Source organism: Perca flavescens, chromosome 23 (genome assembly GCF_004354835.1).
Source record: "Perca flavescens isolate YP-PL-M2 chromosome 23, PFLA_1.0, whole genome shotgun sequence".
NCBI classification, from domain to species: Eukaryota; Metazoa; Chordata; class Actinopteri; order Perciformes; family Percidae; genus Perca; species Perca flavescens.
This window is the reverse complement of record NC_041353.1, coordinates 8,805,570-8,824,036: the sequence shown is the minus strand read 5'-3', so window position 1 is coordinate 8,824,036 and position 18,467 is coordinate 8,805,570. Positions and strand designations below refer to the sequence as shown.

General features: G+C 41.2%; 1 protein-coding gene across 6 annotated transcripts in view; it reads left to right on the top strand.

Annotated features, from left to right (window-relative positions):
- The window catches only part of magi2a (membrane associated guanylate kinase, WW and PDZ domain containing 2a), a 244,186-nt gene that overhangs the window by 154,620 nt on the left and 71,099 nt on the right, over window positions 1–18,467 (top strand). For all 6 annotated transcript variants that reach the window (XM_028571367.1, XM_028571366.1, XM_028571364.1 and 3 more), the window contains exons 4-5: window positions 11,059–11,178; window positions 17,611–17,826. In XM_028571367.1, coding sequence (XP_028427168.1) covers window positions 11,059–11,178; window positions 17,611–17,826 — 336 coding nt within the window. The remainder of the gene's footprint in view (window positions 1–11,058; window positions 11,179–17,610; window positions 17,827–18,467) is intronic.

Below are 18,467 nucleotides of genomic sequence, written 5' to 3'. Positions count from 1 at the left end.
TCCTGAGTAACTTCAGATCTTGCATCATATTTGTCAAATGTAGCCATTTTCTTTATATAATAAGTAATCCAGTTGGTTGTTTGTAGTATATCCATGACAACAGTGAAAACATGTATTGGCTAATTCATTCTTTTTCAGTAATCCGACAAACAAACCAACAAACAGGCAAACCGAGCCTTAAACATAACCTCCTTGGCCGAGGTAATAAATATGACAAACAGCAGGTGTGACAAAACCCAGGAAAAATACCTTTCTTTTGTTTTACACCATCTTTCAATTTTTTGACAGTTAAATTCCACAACACCAAAATAATGGCATATTCCTTCAGTTGTAATCTCCGGTCGCTCTAACACTAGAGGTAAGACTTACTAAGAACTTTTTATTCACATTTTACACAAACGCGCACACACACACCCACAAACACACACACGTATACAGCCCCTGTAGGTCCAGTAGCAGGAAAGGGACAGAGGTGATGGATGGTTGTAGGAGATAGCTTAGCTTCTGGTATTAAAAGACCAAGAGGTCTCAGTATGAGGTGATTACTATCATGCGGAGTGTGGTGATTATTCCAGCCTCTCTGACCCAGCGGGCTGTCGGTTCAAATCCCTCACTTATTGATACTGAAAACAAATTGGCTCTCCTGACGTTGCAGCTGTTGACACTGGAGGACTGAGAGGGTGGATGGCGTTTGATAGAAAGCAGAGTTTAAATGGGGGTCGATGGGATACATGTTGGGTTGTTGTTCTGGCAGGACGGGCAGTCTGAGGCTTCGGGCTAGGCAGTCCATCACGACTGTTATAAATGAATAAAAACTGCACGGGACGTCCTGACAAACAGATTGTGTCATTGGGTGGTAATGTGCCCGAGCCAGTGTGGCCTCGGCTGGGGGGGATTAGGCTGACAAAGCAGCACGTTCACATCCCTGATCACTGCGCACACACACACACACACACACACACACACACCCTGAAAAACACCCACCCCAGGGCAACATATCCAAACAGATGACATCAGCTTTCCCTTAATCTCTCTATATCTCTGCCCTCTCTTTCTCTTCCCTCTTCTTATTCTCTCTTTGTACCTGCCCATTGTTGGCTGTGTGTGTGCGTGCGTGTGAATGTGTGCTGCAGTCCTCCCTGGATTCAGAGGAAAATTGGAGTAGCTGCTAGGAAAAGGAAACGGCCTTCTTGTGTTTTCGCTGATATTTTTTTTTGGGTGGGGGCGGGGGGGTCTTGTAACGCTCGCCCTGCTGCCTGTCAAGATTCTCCTCCACAGCTCTGAATTATTAGTGTGTTTGTTTTTTTTATTCTTCTTCGTTTTCTTCATTTCAACATTCGGCTCACCCCTGCAAACACGATGGCTTTGGTTTTCATGGAAGTTGGGATGCGGAGCGAGACCAAAGGCGATCTCTTTTAGTTGCTGTTGAAGGAGCAAGAAGAAATAGATGGAGCCTGCGATGCAATGAAAGGAGTCATTCACATCTTCCCACGAGAGAGACCGCGCTCTGATTCAATACTCAATGATAACAGATATCATGATGACATCCCTGTGTAGGGGTAGGTTGTTTTTACACTGTGTGTATGTATCTTAGCTGCAGACTGCATCACATGTGTGGGATAGGCATATATGCTTGAGTTGCAACTTGAATGTCAGGCATTCTTGTTGCTGCCAACTTTTGGGATTCAGCACCACGTCTTGTCCCCAAATGTGTTTGATACAGCACTTAATCAATACAGAGAGCTCATTGCAATGACAAGCCGATCTGCCACGGTCATGGACTCTGTGGTAGTTTATCACTCTCTTAAGTGTCTGAATGCCGGGCATGGGCTCTAGAGTAACATCTGCACTTTGCTGCAGACTTAGTATTCACTCGGCATCAACAGTTTAAGTGTCATTACTGGCCATTAACTAGAGGATATGTAAGATGTTTTTCATGCTCCTGTCTTATTTTCTGCATTTTTTGGTATCGAGACTAGGGCCACAACTAAGTCATTATTTTCATCATCAACTAATGGGCCATTTATTTTATTTTCACGTGACTACAATGAGCAGCAAATCCTCAAAACTGAGAAGCTGGAGTCAGAATGACAGAATGTTTGGCAATTTAGCTTGAAAGCAGATTTTGAGGATTAATCAATTAATAAAATGTAATCTTTGGTCCATTGACTAAATGTTTAGCTCTAACAAAGAGTCCGCTCGACAGCCTTTTCTTGTTCCTGATTAAATTCATATTGCCTATAGTCTATATTCATGACCTTCCACTTCCGGGATTGCGCCGTTGCCGCCGGAAATTCCGCCGTATGTCTCTTACCTTACGATTTCTTTGTGTTGGTGTTAAACTCTGTTGGATTTCTGAGGACTATGGTTAACTGCTCCTCAGCTAGCTAGACTATCTGTCCAATCTGAGTTTTCAGTTGCTCAACTAAAACAACCTTTGAACACATGTTCCACCAAAACAAGTTCCTTTCCGAGGCTATTTTGCAGTGTCACCACTTAGCGTCTCCCAAGATGATTGTGATTAGTTAAAGAAATGCCAATAAACCAGAGCATGTTTTTCTCCCATCCCGGAATGCTGTGATTGCTTTTACTTATGTATACAGGTTATTTAACTCTAACGTCAGATCTGCTGAAAATATATGATGTGTAAATTTATCATCAAAATACATCATTTAACTGCATTTATAGATTTTCAATCCATTTACAGGGATGTCTTTTCACATTTTGACAGGGTATTATCAGATGCTTTAATCTGTGCTCACTTGATGTGGTTTGGCAGAATGTGAGGCTCCAGCTTCATGTGTTTGAATAAATTAGATTTCAAGCAGCAGCCCTTGATCTTTTTACACGAGTTTGCAGTAACAGTGTCACTGTGATTTTATTAGGAAAATTGTAATAGTATCTGTGAATGGTGCTTACTTGCATTAGGGTTACAGGAAGAAAATGCTGTTTTGGATATGTGAGCAATATTAATTAAGTTTGGAAAATGCTTTGTAATCTTTGTGCGTTTTTGGTTGAACAGAAAGTATAATTGCTGAATTTGTCAGGCAGCGAGCATTAGCTACTGTGAGTTGACAAGCAACAAGAAAAAGTTGCAAATGGAATATATCATTGCAAATGTTTTGCAGATAACTAAGCCCAAGACATCATCTGCTCAGAGGAAACGCATAAAAATGATTTAAATCTTAGGAAAGATGTAAGTAGTTGTCTTACAATTTATTTCTGCTAGTTTGTCTCTTTAATGACCATTGGAATACATTATTTAGAGGACACTTTGTGAATGTCGTGGTATGGAAATTGCAAATTACAAATGGTGACATATCCACTTCCAGAGTGGTTACATCATAGTCAGTTTCTGTCTTGTATATGTGGTCTGCAATTATGTGTTTTTGTCCAGAATGTGCCAGGAGATTAGTACCTTTTAACTTTTAAACTACTGGCCTCCATTATGATTCCCCCTTTTACTTCTTTATCTCTTTATCAGCCCTCTCCACTCAGTTCTCCCTTTCCTCTCCTCTCTCCTTGGGGGAGGATGCAGTCATCAATATCTCTGGCTGTGTTACAGCCGGTCCACCCAGCACCTCCTGGAGGGCAGAGCTATTAATGGAATTCAGGGGAGGGCGGCAGAGGGCCAGCAGGCAGGGGGAGCGTGGTTCACTGCTTGGCTTTCTCCAATCTATCCCACATTACTGGCTGTCAATAACCAGGGGAGCAACACACAGTCAATCTCATTGAACTTGAATGAACCTGAAATCTCATTAGGTGTGGGGTAGATGAGAAAAAAAGGACTGATCTCTGATCAAGAACAAAAAGTGAGGTTTTGCATCTGAGCTTTGCCAAGGAAGAGAGACATTCACGGTCAATTTCATTAGACTGCAAAGCAGTGATATTAACTTTCATCGTCAGCTCAGTGAAAACAGCAGCCTCCTCTGCACTCCCTGCTCGATAGACTTTATTACCGCTTAAATGATATGTAATCACAGTTGATTAAGACATTGCTGTGCATCATCAGTGAAAACTGTGAATAGGCACATCGCCACACTTGCGGTCTGTGAAGGCAAAGTGTGATGAAAGCAGCTTTTGTTGGCGCGCTGCAGCGGTTCACTGTCCTCCATCAGTCCATTTGCCCACAGGCGGCAGGCAGGCGCTGAATGGCAAACTAATCCATCCCTCTAATGCAAGGGCATTACGGCTGCCCGTCACTTCCTAATTGGCTAATGGCAAGATTAGGGTGGTTACAATAGGCTGTGCTGACACTGCCGTGGCCAGTCATAACAGAGGGTTTAGGTCGTGAAAGCGCAGGACCTGCCTTGCACATCCGGCCTGATGCAATTGTCCACAACACTGGGCTGTTAGAACAGTATAAAAAGGGGTGGTGAACACTGCTGGAGCTCAATAGCTGGATTACATTTCTATTACTTTGTGCATTTAAAATGAGTGTGTGGAGTAGAAGGTTAAATAAACAAGAGGGAAGACGGAAAGAACAGAGAGGAGAGACTTAAGCAAAGATGATGCATGCTGTGTAGATGAATACAGTCTGTCTTGAAGTATGTCACCTCACTGTGTGGCACATATTTCCTCATACACCACAGAGAAAATTCAGATATACTGCACTAAACTAATTAAAGGAACTCAATGAATGGCTTACAAGGCCTGTATTTTGCTGTGTGTGTATTAAAACCAGAGGCAAGGCATTCATTTAGTGATAATAACAAGCTGCTTAACGTTATTGTCCACCCAAAGCTACAGCAATAACAGTCAAATATATGCAGTGCTCTGGTTGTTTAATTAATAAACAGTAAGTATACTATCATTGCCACCAATTGTCAGTACATTAAGGAAAACAGTCACCTGTTGCTGACCTCAACTTAATGCTAACACTAAAAATAGAAATCTTGTCCACAGCAGGCATGATGTTTACCATGTTCATCATCATAGTTTAACTTGTTGTCCATCCAATAGATGTTGAGATATTTGAGTCCGGACCAAAGTGGTAGACGTTGCCATCCCAAGAGCGGTATTAAAAACATTTCCAGGAGCTGATGGCAATGCCACCAACACTATAAAAACCTTTCTAGGTAGAAAATCCAGAATTTTAGAATCTCTTAGTAGTATTGAAGTGTTTGAATCCGGCTGTTTTGCTCAGATTCAGCTGCTCCACGTTCTGAGAAAGAGAAGGTGTCATGTTACTAAACCGTTTATCCCTTACCTTACTTAAACTTTCAGCCTGTGAAAGTATATTACTCATGCAATATGTACCTTATTTTCTGTCTATATATATATATATATATATATATATATATATATATATTTTTTTTGATTCTTTTTTGGCATTTTTAGGCCTTTATTATTGACAGGACAGCTTAGAATTGAAGGGGGAGAAAGAGGGGGAATGACATGTACACAATCAGTATATCCAAAGATTAGAGACTAAATTCGAGTCACTTCTGATATTTTTTCTCTCTTGTTTCAATTGCTTTACACCGTTCTATATAACTGTATGGAAATGATTAGTTTAAACGCTCATGGTATAATCATTTCTTCAGGGTCTTTACACATGCTTTGACTTGTCATAAATGCACAGTACAATGTCTCTACGATGCCTTGGGATCTTCTCTGGATATAAACCCTTTGTTTTCAATAGATTTTCTGGCTCCGTGTTAAGCCGTTTTATATTGCCTACAGTTATCTCAGGTTCTGTGTGAAGCCGGGCAAAAAGGTCATGCATTTAATATAGTGTTTTATTAACATAGAGGTAACTTAGAGCGATGTTAATGTATTCTGTAGGAGCAGTAGTTGCGGCTATGAAATGTTTGCTGTGACCGGGGCGTCCGGTAATAGTGCTCAGCTGCACAAGTGAGAGTTGGACTTGTGGCCTGTGGTTGTGGAGTTGAATCTGGCTTGGAGGACATGCTGGAGAACAACAGGATGGCTGTAGGCTACGAGAGCCTCAGCCCACGCTGCAACTTAAGCTGCTCTCTCATCCATTGCACATGCTGCCTCCCTTTATGCGTCCCTGTTTCTGCCCGTGCTTGCCTCTTCCTCCTACTATCACAATCTCAATGGCCATTATCATTGCTCCCTGTCTGTCTTTTTGTGCCCTTTTTCTCTCTTGTTTGTTCACTTGCATCCCAGGAGAAGAAACGGTTCTCATGAATATTCCAATGTAACAAGGTACAAATGGCCTGTTATTTACGAGTTCACTATTCATTGTCTGGTTGTTGTCTGTGGAGACTGCTACCGTAAGCAGCAGTAACATTTAAAAGGATTTAAGAGGATTTATACTTAATTTTAATGGTGCACGGCAGATGATGCTCCCAGCATAGGAGTTGATTTATATTGTTGGATTTCATCTGCTGATAGCAGCACCTCTTTGTGTCATGCTTTAATTGCAGTGTACCCCAAAGTCATTTGATATCACTCTATGATATAGAGGGACAATTGGAAGGTTTGCCTACTAAAAATCACACTGTTGCCATGCAATCTTTAAACGCTGAAGTAATCATTAAAGCCAGGGCCATATTTGCAGTGTCAAGCTGTCAGTTTCATCTTAAAGTGGTTACTTTTTTTTTTGCTACTGTTACTTATTCAGTCTCTCTTTTAAACTTGGTGCAACTAATGTACATTACATATACACCCAGTACTTATAGGCTATATATATATATATATATATATATATATATATATATATATATATATATATATATATATATATATATATATATATAATGAATTATTATTAATACTATTATAATTACAACACTGCCTGTGACATACCTGGGATCTCTTTTCCTGTTGAAGGTGTCATTTCCTGACACCTTCACCAGCTCTTGCTGATGGTCTCAAATTAAAACCAAAAGCATGAAACTGCTAATATGCCTCTTTATTCCTTTTTTTTTGCTCATTGGTGTTTTAAGCCCCCAACGTCGACTTCAAGGCAGTGCTGCAACCGTCAACTTCAAGGCACCTAACCATTGCCTAATCCTAGTGCCTTCCAGGCAGCGCTGCCTGGAAGACGACGTTGGGGGCTTAAATCACAAAAACACCCCTTTTTTTTTTTGAGTAACTCTATACATGTTTGAATTCTTTGATGTTTACATCAAAGTACAGTTTGTTATAGATGTCTAGTATTAAGCAATTCTCCAACTTACTTGATGTTTTCTTCCCTAGCAACAATCTCCACTGAGATTGGAAATTTGTAGGAGAAAACACAAACAATCCAAGCCGACCAATCACAGTTCTTGCAGTCTCCATGGTATCTCTTGCCACCATAGCTCTAATGTACTGTGTTTACTTTTTTGAGTCGGTGCTCCGGTAGCTCCAGCGTACATACAATAGGCTCCATTGCTATATCTTAACTTCCTCACGCACTTAATATACTTAATACCATAATACTGAATAAGTCTAGTTTATCTTTTGAACTATCTTTTTTTCTTTCCTTTTCTCTCATTCTGTCAGCCAACTAAACAAAACCTGACTAATAGGAAGCGTGTCTGTGCAAAAAAAAAAACTACTTATTTTTAGAACGAGCTTCCCACACTCCTGAAATGGCCCAAATTCAGACACACACCTGAGGAGATTTGAGAATCCAAGCTCCCGTAGGCTGACAAAAAGATGGATGCATTATTTAACCTTAATGAGTTTCCCGATTTGTTGTAATCAAGGCATTGTAAATAATAATTATATACCTTCTTAAAAATATCCAAGATCATTATTGTTGCACTTCACAGAGGTGGCTGTAGTTTGAGAATCGCTGATTTGCACCACAGGATCATGAACCATATACAAGGACTGAAATTCGAGAGGCATTGTGGTTGCCTCCTTTTAGAAATTGTCACCCGAGAGAAGTCCCCAGCAGAAGATACTGCTAAATATAGTTTTGCAACATCAAAGGTCCTCTTTGAAATGTGTGTGTGTGTGCTACTCAGTCAGTAGCTGTGCCTGTGAGGGAAGGCTAATCTGACGGGTACACAAGCCCCCATGCAGACAGACACAATAAAGAGACTCTCCGCTGGAGGTGCGACACAAACACACACACACACACACACACACACACACACACACACATACACACAAACACACACACACACACACACACACACACAAACACACACACACATTACTTAACAGTTTTTTCCAGCAAATAATAGCATTCCCTGCTGATCATTTGCTCTTATAAGCTCTTGCAAATGACTCAGTCAGCAGGTTCCAGTTTGATGTTTTAGCTTTGAATGTAAAATGTTGCTTGGAGGGCTGAAAGAGTGCAGACAGGGTGACACTTTATTCCATATGGTAGTCATGTTTGACAACTTGATTGCTTGAGAGAAAAAGTGACTTTTCAGACGGAATCTTCTGTAAACAAAAAACAGACGAGCTGATTGTAAAGCCTTTTGTGGCTTTAGATCTGCATTTAAGTAAGAATTAATCGGCATATTAACACGGCAAACTTTGGAAAGGATTGGCGAGCAGCTTAATGGCCTCATTTGGATTCATTTCCCATTCATTACTTTGTTTGAAGATGTCTGGAGAATGTCGAAACCATATCTCTGATGTTTTGCTTCTTCTCATGAAAAGGTGTCTTCAGTTCAGATGTCTTCAGGCACACTTTTACGCCAATAATATGGATTCCATATATCTTCAGACATCGTACCACCTAGATGTTTGAGATGGACCATCTCTTCTTCTGTTTGATGCTGAGATGGTCAGTAGTTGTGACAATGACAGCAATATTCAAAGGTTGGCACACGAGAGAATAAGAGAGAAGTGTCAAAGTATTTTGAATTTATCACATGGCCCCCCTCTCTGTGACACTAGTGTAGTTAAGAACAGCTATAAACACTTAAGACATGATCCGACAAAACGTTGTACAAACTAGTTTATTACAAGCATACTACGGTACCTACCTCCACAACTTCCCAACGTCGTAATTAGGGGAGCTGTGTCCGACAATTTCTGTGACATTCTGAAACTGCCAACCCGACAGTCACACCCACTTCATGCCATTTATGATTGGTCAGCTGTGCAGAGGTGGGAAGGAGCCAGAGTTGGAACTTATTTCTCAAGCTCTCTTTTTTCATTGGTTACAAAACTATTACTTTCACTTTTTCCTGTGAGTGCAACAGTAGAATGCCTTGTAGGAGAGACTGTGAAACTGTGACGTTATCCCCGTATTTAAACAATTACAATCTGTGACGGCTTGCTTTTTTCAATCTGCCATTAAAGCAACACCAAAGCCCTTTTCCTCTTCGGTCCCCCTACAGGTTGGAAGTGGAATTGTCCACTACCGTTCTCATTCGAACTACAGATCCGCTGAGCAGCTGTGATGGCTGTGGCTCAGTGGTAGAACGGTCGCTAATCGGAAGGTTGGTGGTTCGATCACTGCAGTCCCATGTCGAAGTGTCCTTGGGCAAGACACTGAACTCAGAGCTGCCCATTATATGTGCATCGGAGTGTAAATTTGTGTGAGTGTTTATCTGATGAGCAGGTGGAACCTTGTACGGTAGCCTCGGCCACAGTGTATGAATGAGTGTGAATGGTGAATGGTTCCTGTACTATGTTAAAGCGCTTTGAGTAGTCGTTAAGACTAGAAAAGCGCTATATAAAAACAGTCCATTTACATTTACATTTTCCCCGATCTGGCAAACTTGCATAGTGTGGTTATAGCCGATAGAGGGCTGCAAAGCAAATGCAGAAGTGCCGTTCACCCTGTTACGAGTTGATGAACCACTGAAACGATTTTGGAAACATTATTTTAAGGTACAAAAGAATCTTTGGTGTTGCTTTAAGTGTGGCCGTTTGGAACCGCTACAAACACTTTGTACAGGTTGTACAAACCAGTTATTTTCCAGAATAACAGGCCCTTGAGAGTACCCATATTTTCCCAAAGGGTAGTCTCAAGAACGGCTAATTTCTCTTGATTACTATTCTTTGTGTAATTGTAAGTTTGGTAATCAGTGTTTCAAAGAAACTCCTGGCTCTCCCTGGCCCATGACACAGACATTGTTTCAACCTTGTGTAGAGATGGTTAGCCTTTTAAAATCAATTCACCCCGCACAACCTACCAGGAGTGATTAGTGGCACAGTTGTTCCACTGCTAACTTTAAAACAGTATCACACAGATGGATACTTTATATGTGGTCGTAAAGGTCTAACAAGTGTGTTTTACAGGCTCCCCTTTTAGTGGAAACCACCCTCGCTCAAATGTGAAAACCCATTGAGCACCTCAGGGGTAGAGTGCCTGCGTGTTATCACAGCCGGGATCAGCTTTAACAAGTCTAATTAGCACACGGTGATGAGGAAGTATTTAGGAAGCCGTTTGTACCTCAGTTTGACCTCATAAATACTTGGTCACACATTGTTTTAGTAACTGGAAGAGAGATGCTGGTCATGTCAGTGAAGTTGACTTGCAATTCCGCTATTATGGGGCACCCTGGTAGCTCACCTGGTTGAGCGTGCGCCCCATATCCAAAGGCTCAGTCCTTACCGCCGCGGCCCGTGGTTCAATTCCGACCCGTGGCCCTTTGCTGCATGTCATCCCCCTGTCTCTCCCACTTTCCTGTCTTAATCTGTCCTATCCAATAAAGGCAATAAAAGCCCAAAAAGAAATCTTTAAGAGAAAAAAAAAAATTGTAAATTGCCATTACAGGGTAACATATTTTCATCACTCCTGTGTCGCAGTCAGCTGGCAGAACTGCAGCTCCTGTCAGGGAGTCCTCGACATGCTATCAGCTCCATGAAAATTGACTTGATTTCTCCTCTTGGTGTCCAAATTACATCACTTAGCATCTGAGATGGTACCTTGACACTCCTCCCCCATGAAAGCACGCCGCTCAAATATTCACTCCCTGCTGTGCAAGAAGGAAAATGAGAAAAGGGAATAAAGAGGGCACTTAATGAACAGAGCTGGGTCCAGGTCAGCTTGTCTTAGCTCTGCTATGTTCTGATCTTTTCTTAAACACTCAACAATGACTCACTCTTACTTACAGTCTTCTCTCATTTAGCAGTGATGAGGCATTCAAAGCTCCAGCAGTTCTAACACTTCTTGTTTATCTCCTACAGGCACAACCAGGCAGCCCAAGGAAGGAGAGGTGCCTGGGGTGGATTATAATTTCGTGACCATTGATCGGTTTATGGAATTGGAGAAAAGTGGAGCCCTGCTAGAGAGCGGAACATATGAAGGTAAGGATTTAGTTTGTGATTGTGGTTATTCCTCTTTTTTTTTTTTTTTATATTTCAAATTCTTCATGGAATTTGTGCTGCGATGTGGCACCCCAGGCAGATTTTTTTTCTGTGTGTGAGTGACAGCGGTTTAAATGAATACTGAGACGGGCTCATCACTCCGTATCCTGACGCTGCACACACACTCATCCTTCCATCCATCCATCCATCTTTTGGCTTTGTGGAAACAAGAGTGTCATCGGTCATGTTGGACACTGAAAAGAAATCTTTTTGTAAATTCTGAATAAAGAGAAGAAGCACACACACACACACACACACACACACACACACACACACACACACACACACACACACACACACACACACACACACACACATATGCATACAGTACCTTTATCTTAGCTCTCTTTTGGCTGCAGTGGCTCTTCAGTTGCTTAATCAAAACAGACACAATTCCCTCTCTCCTGTGGTCAGACAGGCCCGAGGTTTGGATTTTAAACCACTCGGAAAAAAGCAGCCCCTGGTCTGCCTGGCCGCTTCCAACACTCAGGAGACCCCTGCCATTATAACACATAGCAGCTAACTTTCTTCTCTCCCACCTGACTCCAGTCTCTGCCGCCCTGCCACCACTGCAGGATGCAGAAAAAAAAAATGTCAATGGCAGATAGGGGTGGGGGAAAAAATCGATACAGTATAGTATCGCGATATTTTTCGTGGCAATACTGTATCGATACACAGACGCCAAGTATCGATCTTTTATGATATATGTGTTGGTCAGTTTGTCTGCTTGACAATCACATTTTGCACCAATAAAACTGAAGTGTGATGAACAAACCGAGAAATGTATATTTTTAGATACAACAGATGTTGACAAAATTGTCCTTTCGGGACATCATTTGAAATTCCAAAAGTTGGAAAAAAGGTAATATATTGCAATATATCGCAGACTATTGCAATATCTTTAAAATCGCAATAATATCGTATCGTGACATAAGTATCGTGATAATATCGTATCGTGAGGCCTCTGGTGATTCCCACCCCTAATGGCAGATGGCCAATTTAACAGTCGGTTGCCAGAAGCAGTGTTAGATCCTTTCGCCGATGGGAGCTGCCTTCCGCGGGGCGAGCTAGATAGAGTTTCTTTTGCGTGGTCACTCTGCCATCATTGAGCGTTTAAGATATTTTAATAATTTAATGGCTAATTAGATGTGGAAGAAAGGCAGGCGGGGTGACATTTAAAAAGAAGGCTGAATTGAGGATCAGCTGGTTGTTAGAGCAGAGGAAAGGTTTGAGTTGGTGTTACAAAGAACAGGAAGCTGTCAGTGCAGTTCCCGCTGCATGCGTCCTTAAGAAAGGCTGAACTCCTGACATCTCACTGCTACTCACTCTGGGAGGAGGAACTATTTGTGCGGGAAGTGCTTTTACTTCTCTTTCAATTGTATCCTTAATGTTTCTCAACTTAGAAACACAGACTCCTGGGGGGGTCATTTACCGTTGCTACAATATAGGTTTATGTTATGGCACATACGTTTAGATTTTTTTCATCTTCATGTCTGAGAAATCACATTTGTTGGGGATTCAAATCAGGGGTCTTAAATTCACATTACCTGAAGGGTTGTTCCACTTGTACACCTCCAAAGCTGAGAAACCTGTAATTCCCCTTTTCTCTTTCTCGTACCTCGAATGCTGCTCTGTCGTAGACTCTTCAGACCATCCTGATCTCGCGAGCTCCAGTTTTCCACTCGCAGATCAGTCTGGCATCTTGAGATAGAGAAAATTTGGAGCCGTTCGCCAAACGGCCCGACCAATCAGCGTTGGTTTTGAGGCGGGTTTAGGTGTGACGCAACAAGAAGCGACTGTTCAGTCTAAACAACATGGCAGCTTCCACGGATGAGATGAGCGTAGCTATCGCGCAAGTTTTATTTGAATTAGAAAGTATTCCTTTATTGACAGAAGAGCAAAAAAACAGCACTGGAGGCTTTTCTCGGAGGAAAAGATGTTTTTGCTCTTCTCCCTACTGGTTTCGGCAAGAGTTTGATCTGATTGGTTGATTTGGCCCGTCTATCGCTAACAGTAGTTAGATGGACATGCCGAGCAAATGCGAAGCGATCCATCTGGCGGAGTCAGGTTAGCTCTGTCGCTTGAGTTTGTAATTCTTGAGAACACCAGATTTTTCTTGGCAGTACCAATACCACTACCCTTCAAAGTGATAGCCATACCAAGAGAGTTCTTTATTTGAAATAATCTTTCCACATTTAATGCATTTATTTTTTTCAGAGGCCTTCAGGCGTGTAGTACAGCCATACTTTCGAACATGTTGGTGGCATCTCGGCGCGGTGAACTGCCCTCTCAAATACAATCAAATACACGTCAAATACACACACTCAACCTCACCACACCACAGACTGCATGGGTTGTAGCTGCTGCAGTAGTGGGCCAATCACACATCACATTAAATCAAAGAACACTTTGATTGGTTTAGAGCCCAAGTTACCATACAAATAGTCTCTTTTTTTTTTCTTGATCTGGGTACAAAAAGGATCGAATGCAAGTATCTTTTAAGGTTTCAATACTACTTGGTACTGGGTTATTTCTGTCGAAAACTTAAAGCAGGGGTCTTCAACGTTTTTTAAGCCAGTGACCCCTTAACTGTAAGAGAGATGGAGCAAGGACCCCCTATTACATATATTTTATAAAATTAAGTTTAAATTAGGCCTACAATAGCATGTAGGGCAGCCTAAAGCCTTTATACATACATTTCTTTGCATAAAATACTAAGCTATTCAAACAGCCTAATAATTGTTGCCATGGTTTTATAAATCATCTTTTAATGTTAAACATACGTACATGTGGCATGGCCTTAGTGACTACCTTGACTATAGGCCAGTGAGCCTATCATCAGTGGGGATTTATATTTGATAATAATATGTGGGATTCAAATTAAGACTTTTTGGACGCCCCCCTGCATTGACTCTGAGGACCCCCTAGGGGTCCCGAACCCCCTGTTGAAGATCCCTGCCTTAAAGGCATCGGGTACTGATTCCAGCCCTAGGTAGCAGTCATATTAAACTTGAAAAGTCAAATAAATAATGAAATTGTCCACCTGTGTTGAATCTGTCTGTGCTCCAGGTCGACTGGAGTGCTGTTGGTTTGTGTTTACAAGTTGCACATATTTTACATCCTTGCCAGAAAATAAAGTGATTAGTATCCATTATCAATCAGGCTCTTATGCTCAATGCAGAATGATGAAAAGGTCGTTTACATCTAGAAACCCAGAAGCCCAAAATGCCTTTTTATTTGGCTTCTCTTTGAAAAAAATAAACATCAATTTTTTTTGTTGATTTTTTGATCTTGGCTCTTAATGTTTGCAAAATGTGATTTAAATCATGCTTTGGCATTTCTTTGTTTTCTTTCCAAGAATCATTTTGGGGACTTTGTTAATTTAGACTTTCATTTCTCTTTCTCAGTTTTATCAGCATGTAAATAAAAGCCTAGACTGAAATCAATGCAGCTGTCAGATGTGACAGCAATTCCCCCACTTACATAAACTTCAAAAAGTCCAGGTTTCTGTGATACTGTTATTAAAGTTCACACGTGGAGCACTTGGACTTGTTCTTCTTTCTTGTCAGAGGCAGATCTCTAGCTCGTTGAGGCTCCAGGATTTGTTTGTGGTTTGGGGGTTCTAATCCCGACAGTTGTCCTGATCTTTTTACAGCTACTCTCCTCCATTTTTCATTGCAGCCTTCATGTTATCCAGAATGTGAACACAATGTTTCATTTGGTCTTTACAACACAGAGGGAGGTTTTTATTTTTTTTATTACTCTGGCTATTTTTCCTGCCCCCAAAACTGTATGCAGTCGGTGTCTGAGATTGTCTCTAATGCTCAAACCCAGTGCATTAGAACCATTTTTTCCACTTGCATCGTCTTCTGATATCTGTCTTATATTTCTGCCAGGGACAGTTGAGTGAAGCCGAAGAGATAGCTACCGTACTATGGGCTAATCTAATAGCAAACCTGGTGAGGACTACTGCAGACCTAATCTGTGGCTGATGTCCTCTGAGCTGATTCAGTGAGGACAATCTCTTCAACTTTCTTTCATGCTCTCGGGTTTAAAATAGCCGCAGAGACGTGTAGTGTCTAATCTTTTAAAAGAAAACCGCCTCTCTCAGACTTTGTCTCAACATGATTTGACATCTCGCTCAAGCATCTGCGTCTCAAGCACAAAACCTTGCCATTGTTGTGTGAAAATCTCCAAAACGTCAAGTTTTCAGAGGGTAAAAATAAAAGTCTAGCATTCAGCTCAACAACAATATCAGTTATTTCACTACGTTATGAAATGTTTTTCAAGCCTGAGAGTTATGGGCCATAGAGGGAAACCTAAAATAACCCTTTTATTTAAAGGGTCGGTTCACTCGGAAAAAACAAACAAAAGCAATTTCCTTATTTACCACCATGCAGATACAGTCAGTTTTATTTGCTTCTGGATAGTTTTCCACTGTGAAAGATGTGGGTGGGAGTTTGTTTGTTCACATCGAAAGCATTGAAAAATGACATTTAAATAGCTCAACATTTAAATGTCTTTCCAGAAGCATCTCACAGTTACTCATACTATAAGCCACATACTTAGCTGGCAGCTGTTTTTTCTTTTTTTTTCTTTTTAGCATTTTCAACCTCTAGAAGAAAATAGTTCATAAAAAGAAAATCTTTACAGTGACCCTTAATGTAAAACAAAAATAAGTTATGTGGTATTAACAATGACTGATGGAGACTGTCAAAGGGCTGCTTTCGGCAGACAAACAAAAGGAAGGATAGTAAAATGTAAAAATCAACATAGAAGACTGAATGGGTTGTTGAGTCAGAGCCAAGTAAAAAAAACTGTAGTTTCCAGAAGGGTGGCTCTGGCCAGAGACTGAAACCTACAGATACAGTGATTATTTAGTCATATGCCAGGGGAATCTGTGCATGGTCTGATAAATGATCGATGCGCAGGGGAAAAGATGGAAAACTTGGCCACAACGGTCACCCCCCAAAAATGGATGTAATTAGTTGATGATGTCTGTGTTTTTCTTTGCAACATGCGTTGCTTTGTGCAGATTTGATTACTGTTGTAATATTGTAAGACATGATGATCTTAAGGCCCCCAGCTTGTGTGTTCATGGATCAGCTGGGTTCAACATGGAACAGCATGTAAAAGGCACAGAGCACCTCATCCTCCCTGTAGCTGGTGCAGGGGAGTCACGACGCTCTTCTGACTTACTGTTCCCACGTCTCTCATCCTTAGATTCTGAAATCTTCAGGCCTCTTTGCTATGATTTTCCCTTAGTGTCTTTTCATTTACTTTTTTTATTTAAAAATCATTTATGTCCTTTTTTTTCATTTTGGTATTGTCAAACATTTTGACTTGTTACACACAGAAACATGCTAACATGCTGATGTTTAGCGGGTAATATTTACCAGCTTCACAGACTTAGTTTCGCTTGTTAGCATGCTAACATTGCTAATTAGTTTGTCATAAACCAAAGTAAAGGGCAAATAAAAAATTTGATGACGGCTCTAGATAAAATGTGAGATCACCAAAGTTAATACAGTTAATCCTGTAGGGCAGGGATGTTCAACAGGGGGTCCAGGACCCCTAGGGCGTCCTCAGAGTCAGCCTCCATATTATTGTTAATTTTTGAAAGTTTCTTTAAAAAAATAAAAAGTCTTAAAATAAATCCAACATATTATTAGCAAATATAAATCCCCACTGTTTACTCGTCTAGGCAAGGTAGTCCCTAAGGCCATCCACAAATACAGTTAATCCTAATGATTCACTGTGCCACATGTTTAACATAAAAACATGATTTATAATTTATATAACTAGTAGGTTATTTGAATAGCTTAGTATTCTATGCAAAAAAGGTATGTATACAGTAGGCTTTAGGCCGCCCTACAAATTATTGTAAGCCCAGTTTTATATGCAACTTAATTTTATACAATAAATGGAGTAGGGCTTTACCTGCTCCATCTCTGTTTCAGTTAAGGGGTCCTTGGCTTAAAAAAAACATTGAAGACCCCTGATCTAGGGACCTTGAATATCTGTAGCAAGTCCCATGGCAATCTATCCAATTGTTGACAGAATATTTCATTGACAGCCAAAAATATGTAATATGTATATATACCTCATGGTGGCGTTTGGAAAATAGTCAGGGATTTACCAAAGTCATTAAGATTCAAACGTCTGGGGACTGAGGATGTCCATGTACTAAATGTCACAGCAATCCATCCAATAGTTGTTGAGATATTCCAGTCTGGACCAAAGTGGTGGACCGACCCACCAACAGAGATACATTTTTCATGCAGCTAGCACGGCTAAATATAAAAGAGGTAAGCGTTACGCATCTAAAAATGACTCTAAATGTCTCACAACTCTTCCTCCTCTCTGCTCCAGATAACTTTTACGGCACCCCGAAGCCTCCGGCTGAGCCCAGCGCTCTGCTGCTAAATGTAACGGACCAGCTGCTGCCGGGCGCCAGACCCACCTCCGAGGGCAAGAGGAAGCGTAACAAGTCAGTCAGCAACATGGAAAAAGCCAGCATCGAGCCCCCCGAGGAGGAGGAGGAGGAGAGACCCGTCGTCAATGGCAACGGTGTAGCTGTCACCCCAGGTCAGCCCCGAACACAACCTCCACAGGTGCAGAGGCAGAGGTCGCTTGAGCCCGGAGCCTTGTCATGACGGCTAGGTTTTTAGGTCATGCTCCGGGTCAGGCTGATGTGCTGCAGCTCATAACCTTGTTTCATTCTTTCAGCCACAGACTCTAGAGTGGTTGCATAGCAACAGAGACGGTAACAGATTGCTTTTACATGCTTTTTTGGGGGGAAATGATTTCATGGCAGATTATCACTTTTAATTGGTTACACAAATATCTTTATGTGCAATTTATTGGCATGATATGTTAACTGTGAATTATAATTCACTCTCACAGTCAGTAATTACCTCTGCAGACCACACAGTTTATGATTAAAGCATTAGTGCCGTTGCTCTTCAGAATTTCATATCATTCATTAGGTATCATTATCAGGCACTGTCTCAGCCCAGATAGCTAGAGGGTGTACACATATGTTGCTCTCCAATTCAACAGGAGCCTGCGGCTCTTTCAAAAAACCTGTTTTTTTTCTTAGTTGTGATTCAGCCCTGTCCAAACCATTGTTATCCTTTCTGTAAATACTGAAAATAGGCAGAAGTGACATTTTACATAGCACGCAATGAGGCCAAACCTCTCAAGGTATAAATGGTAGAGAAAGACAG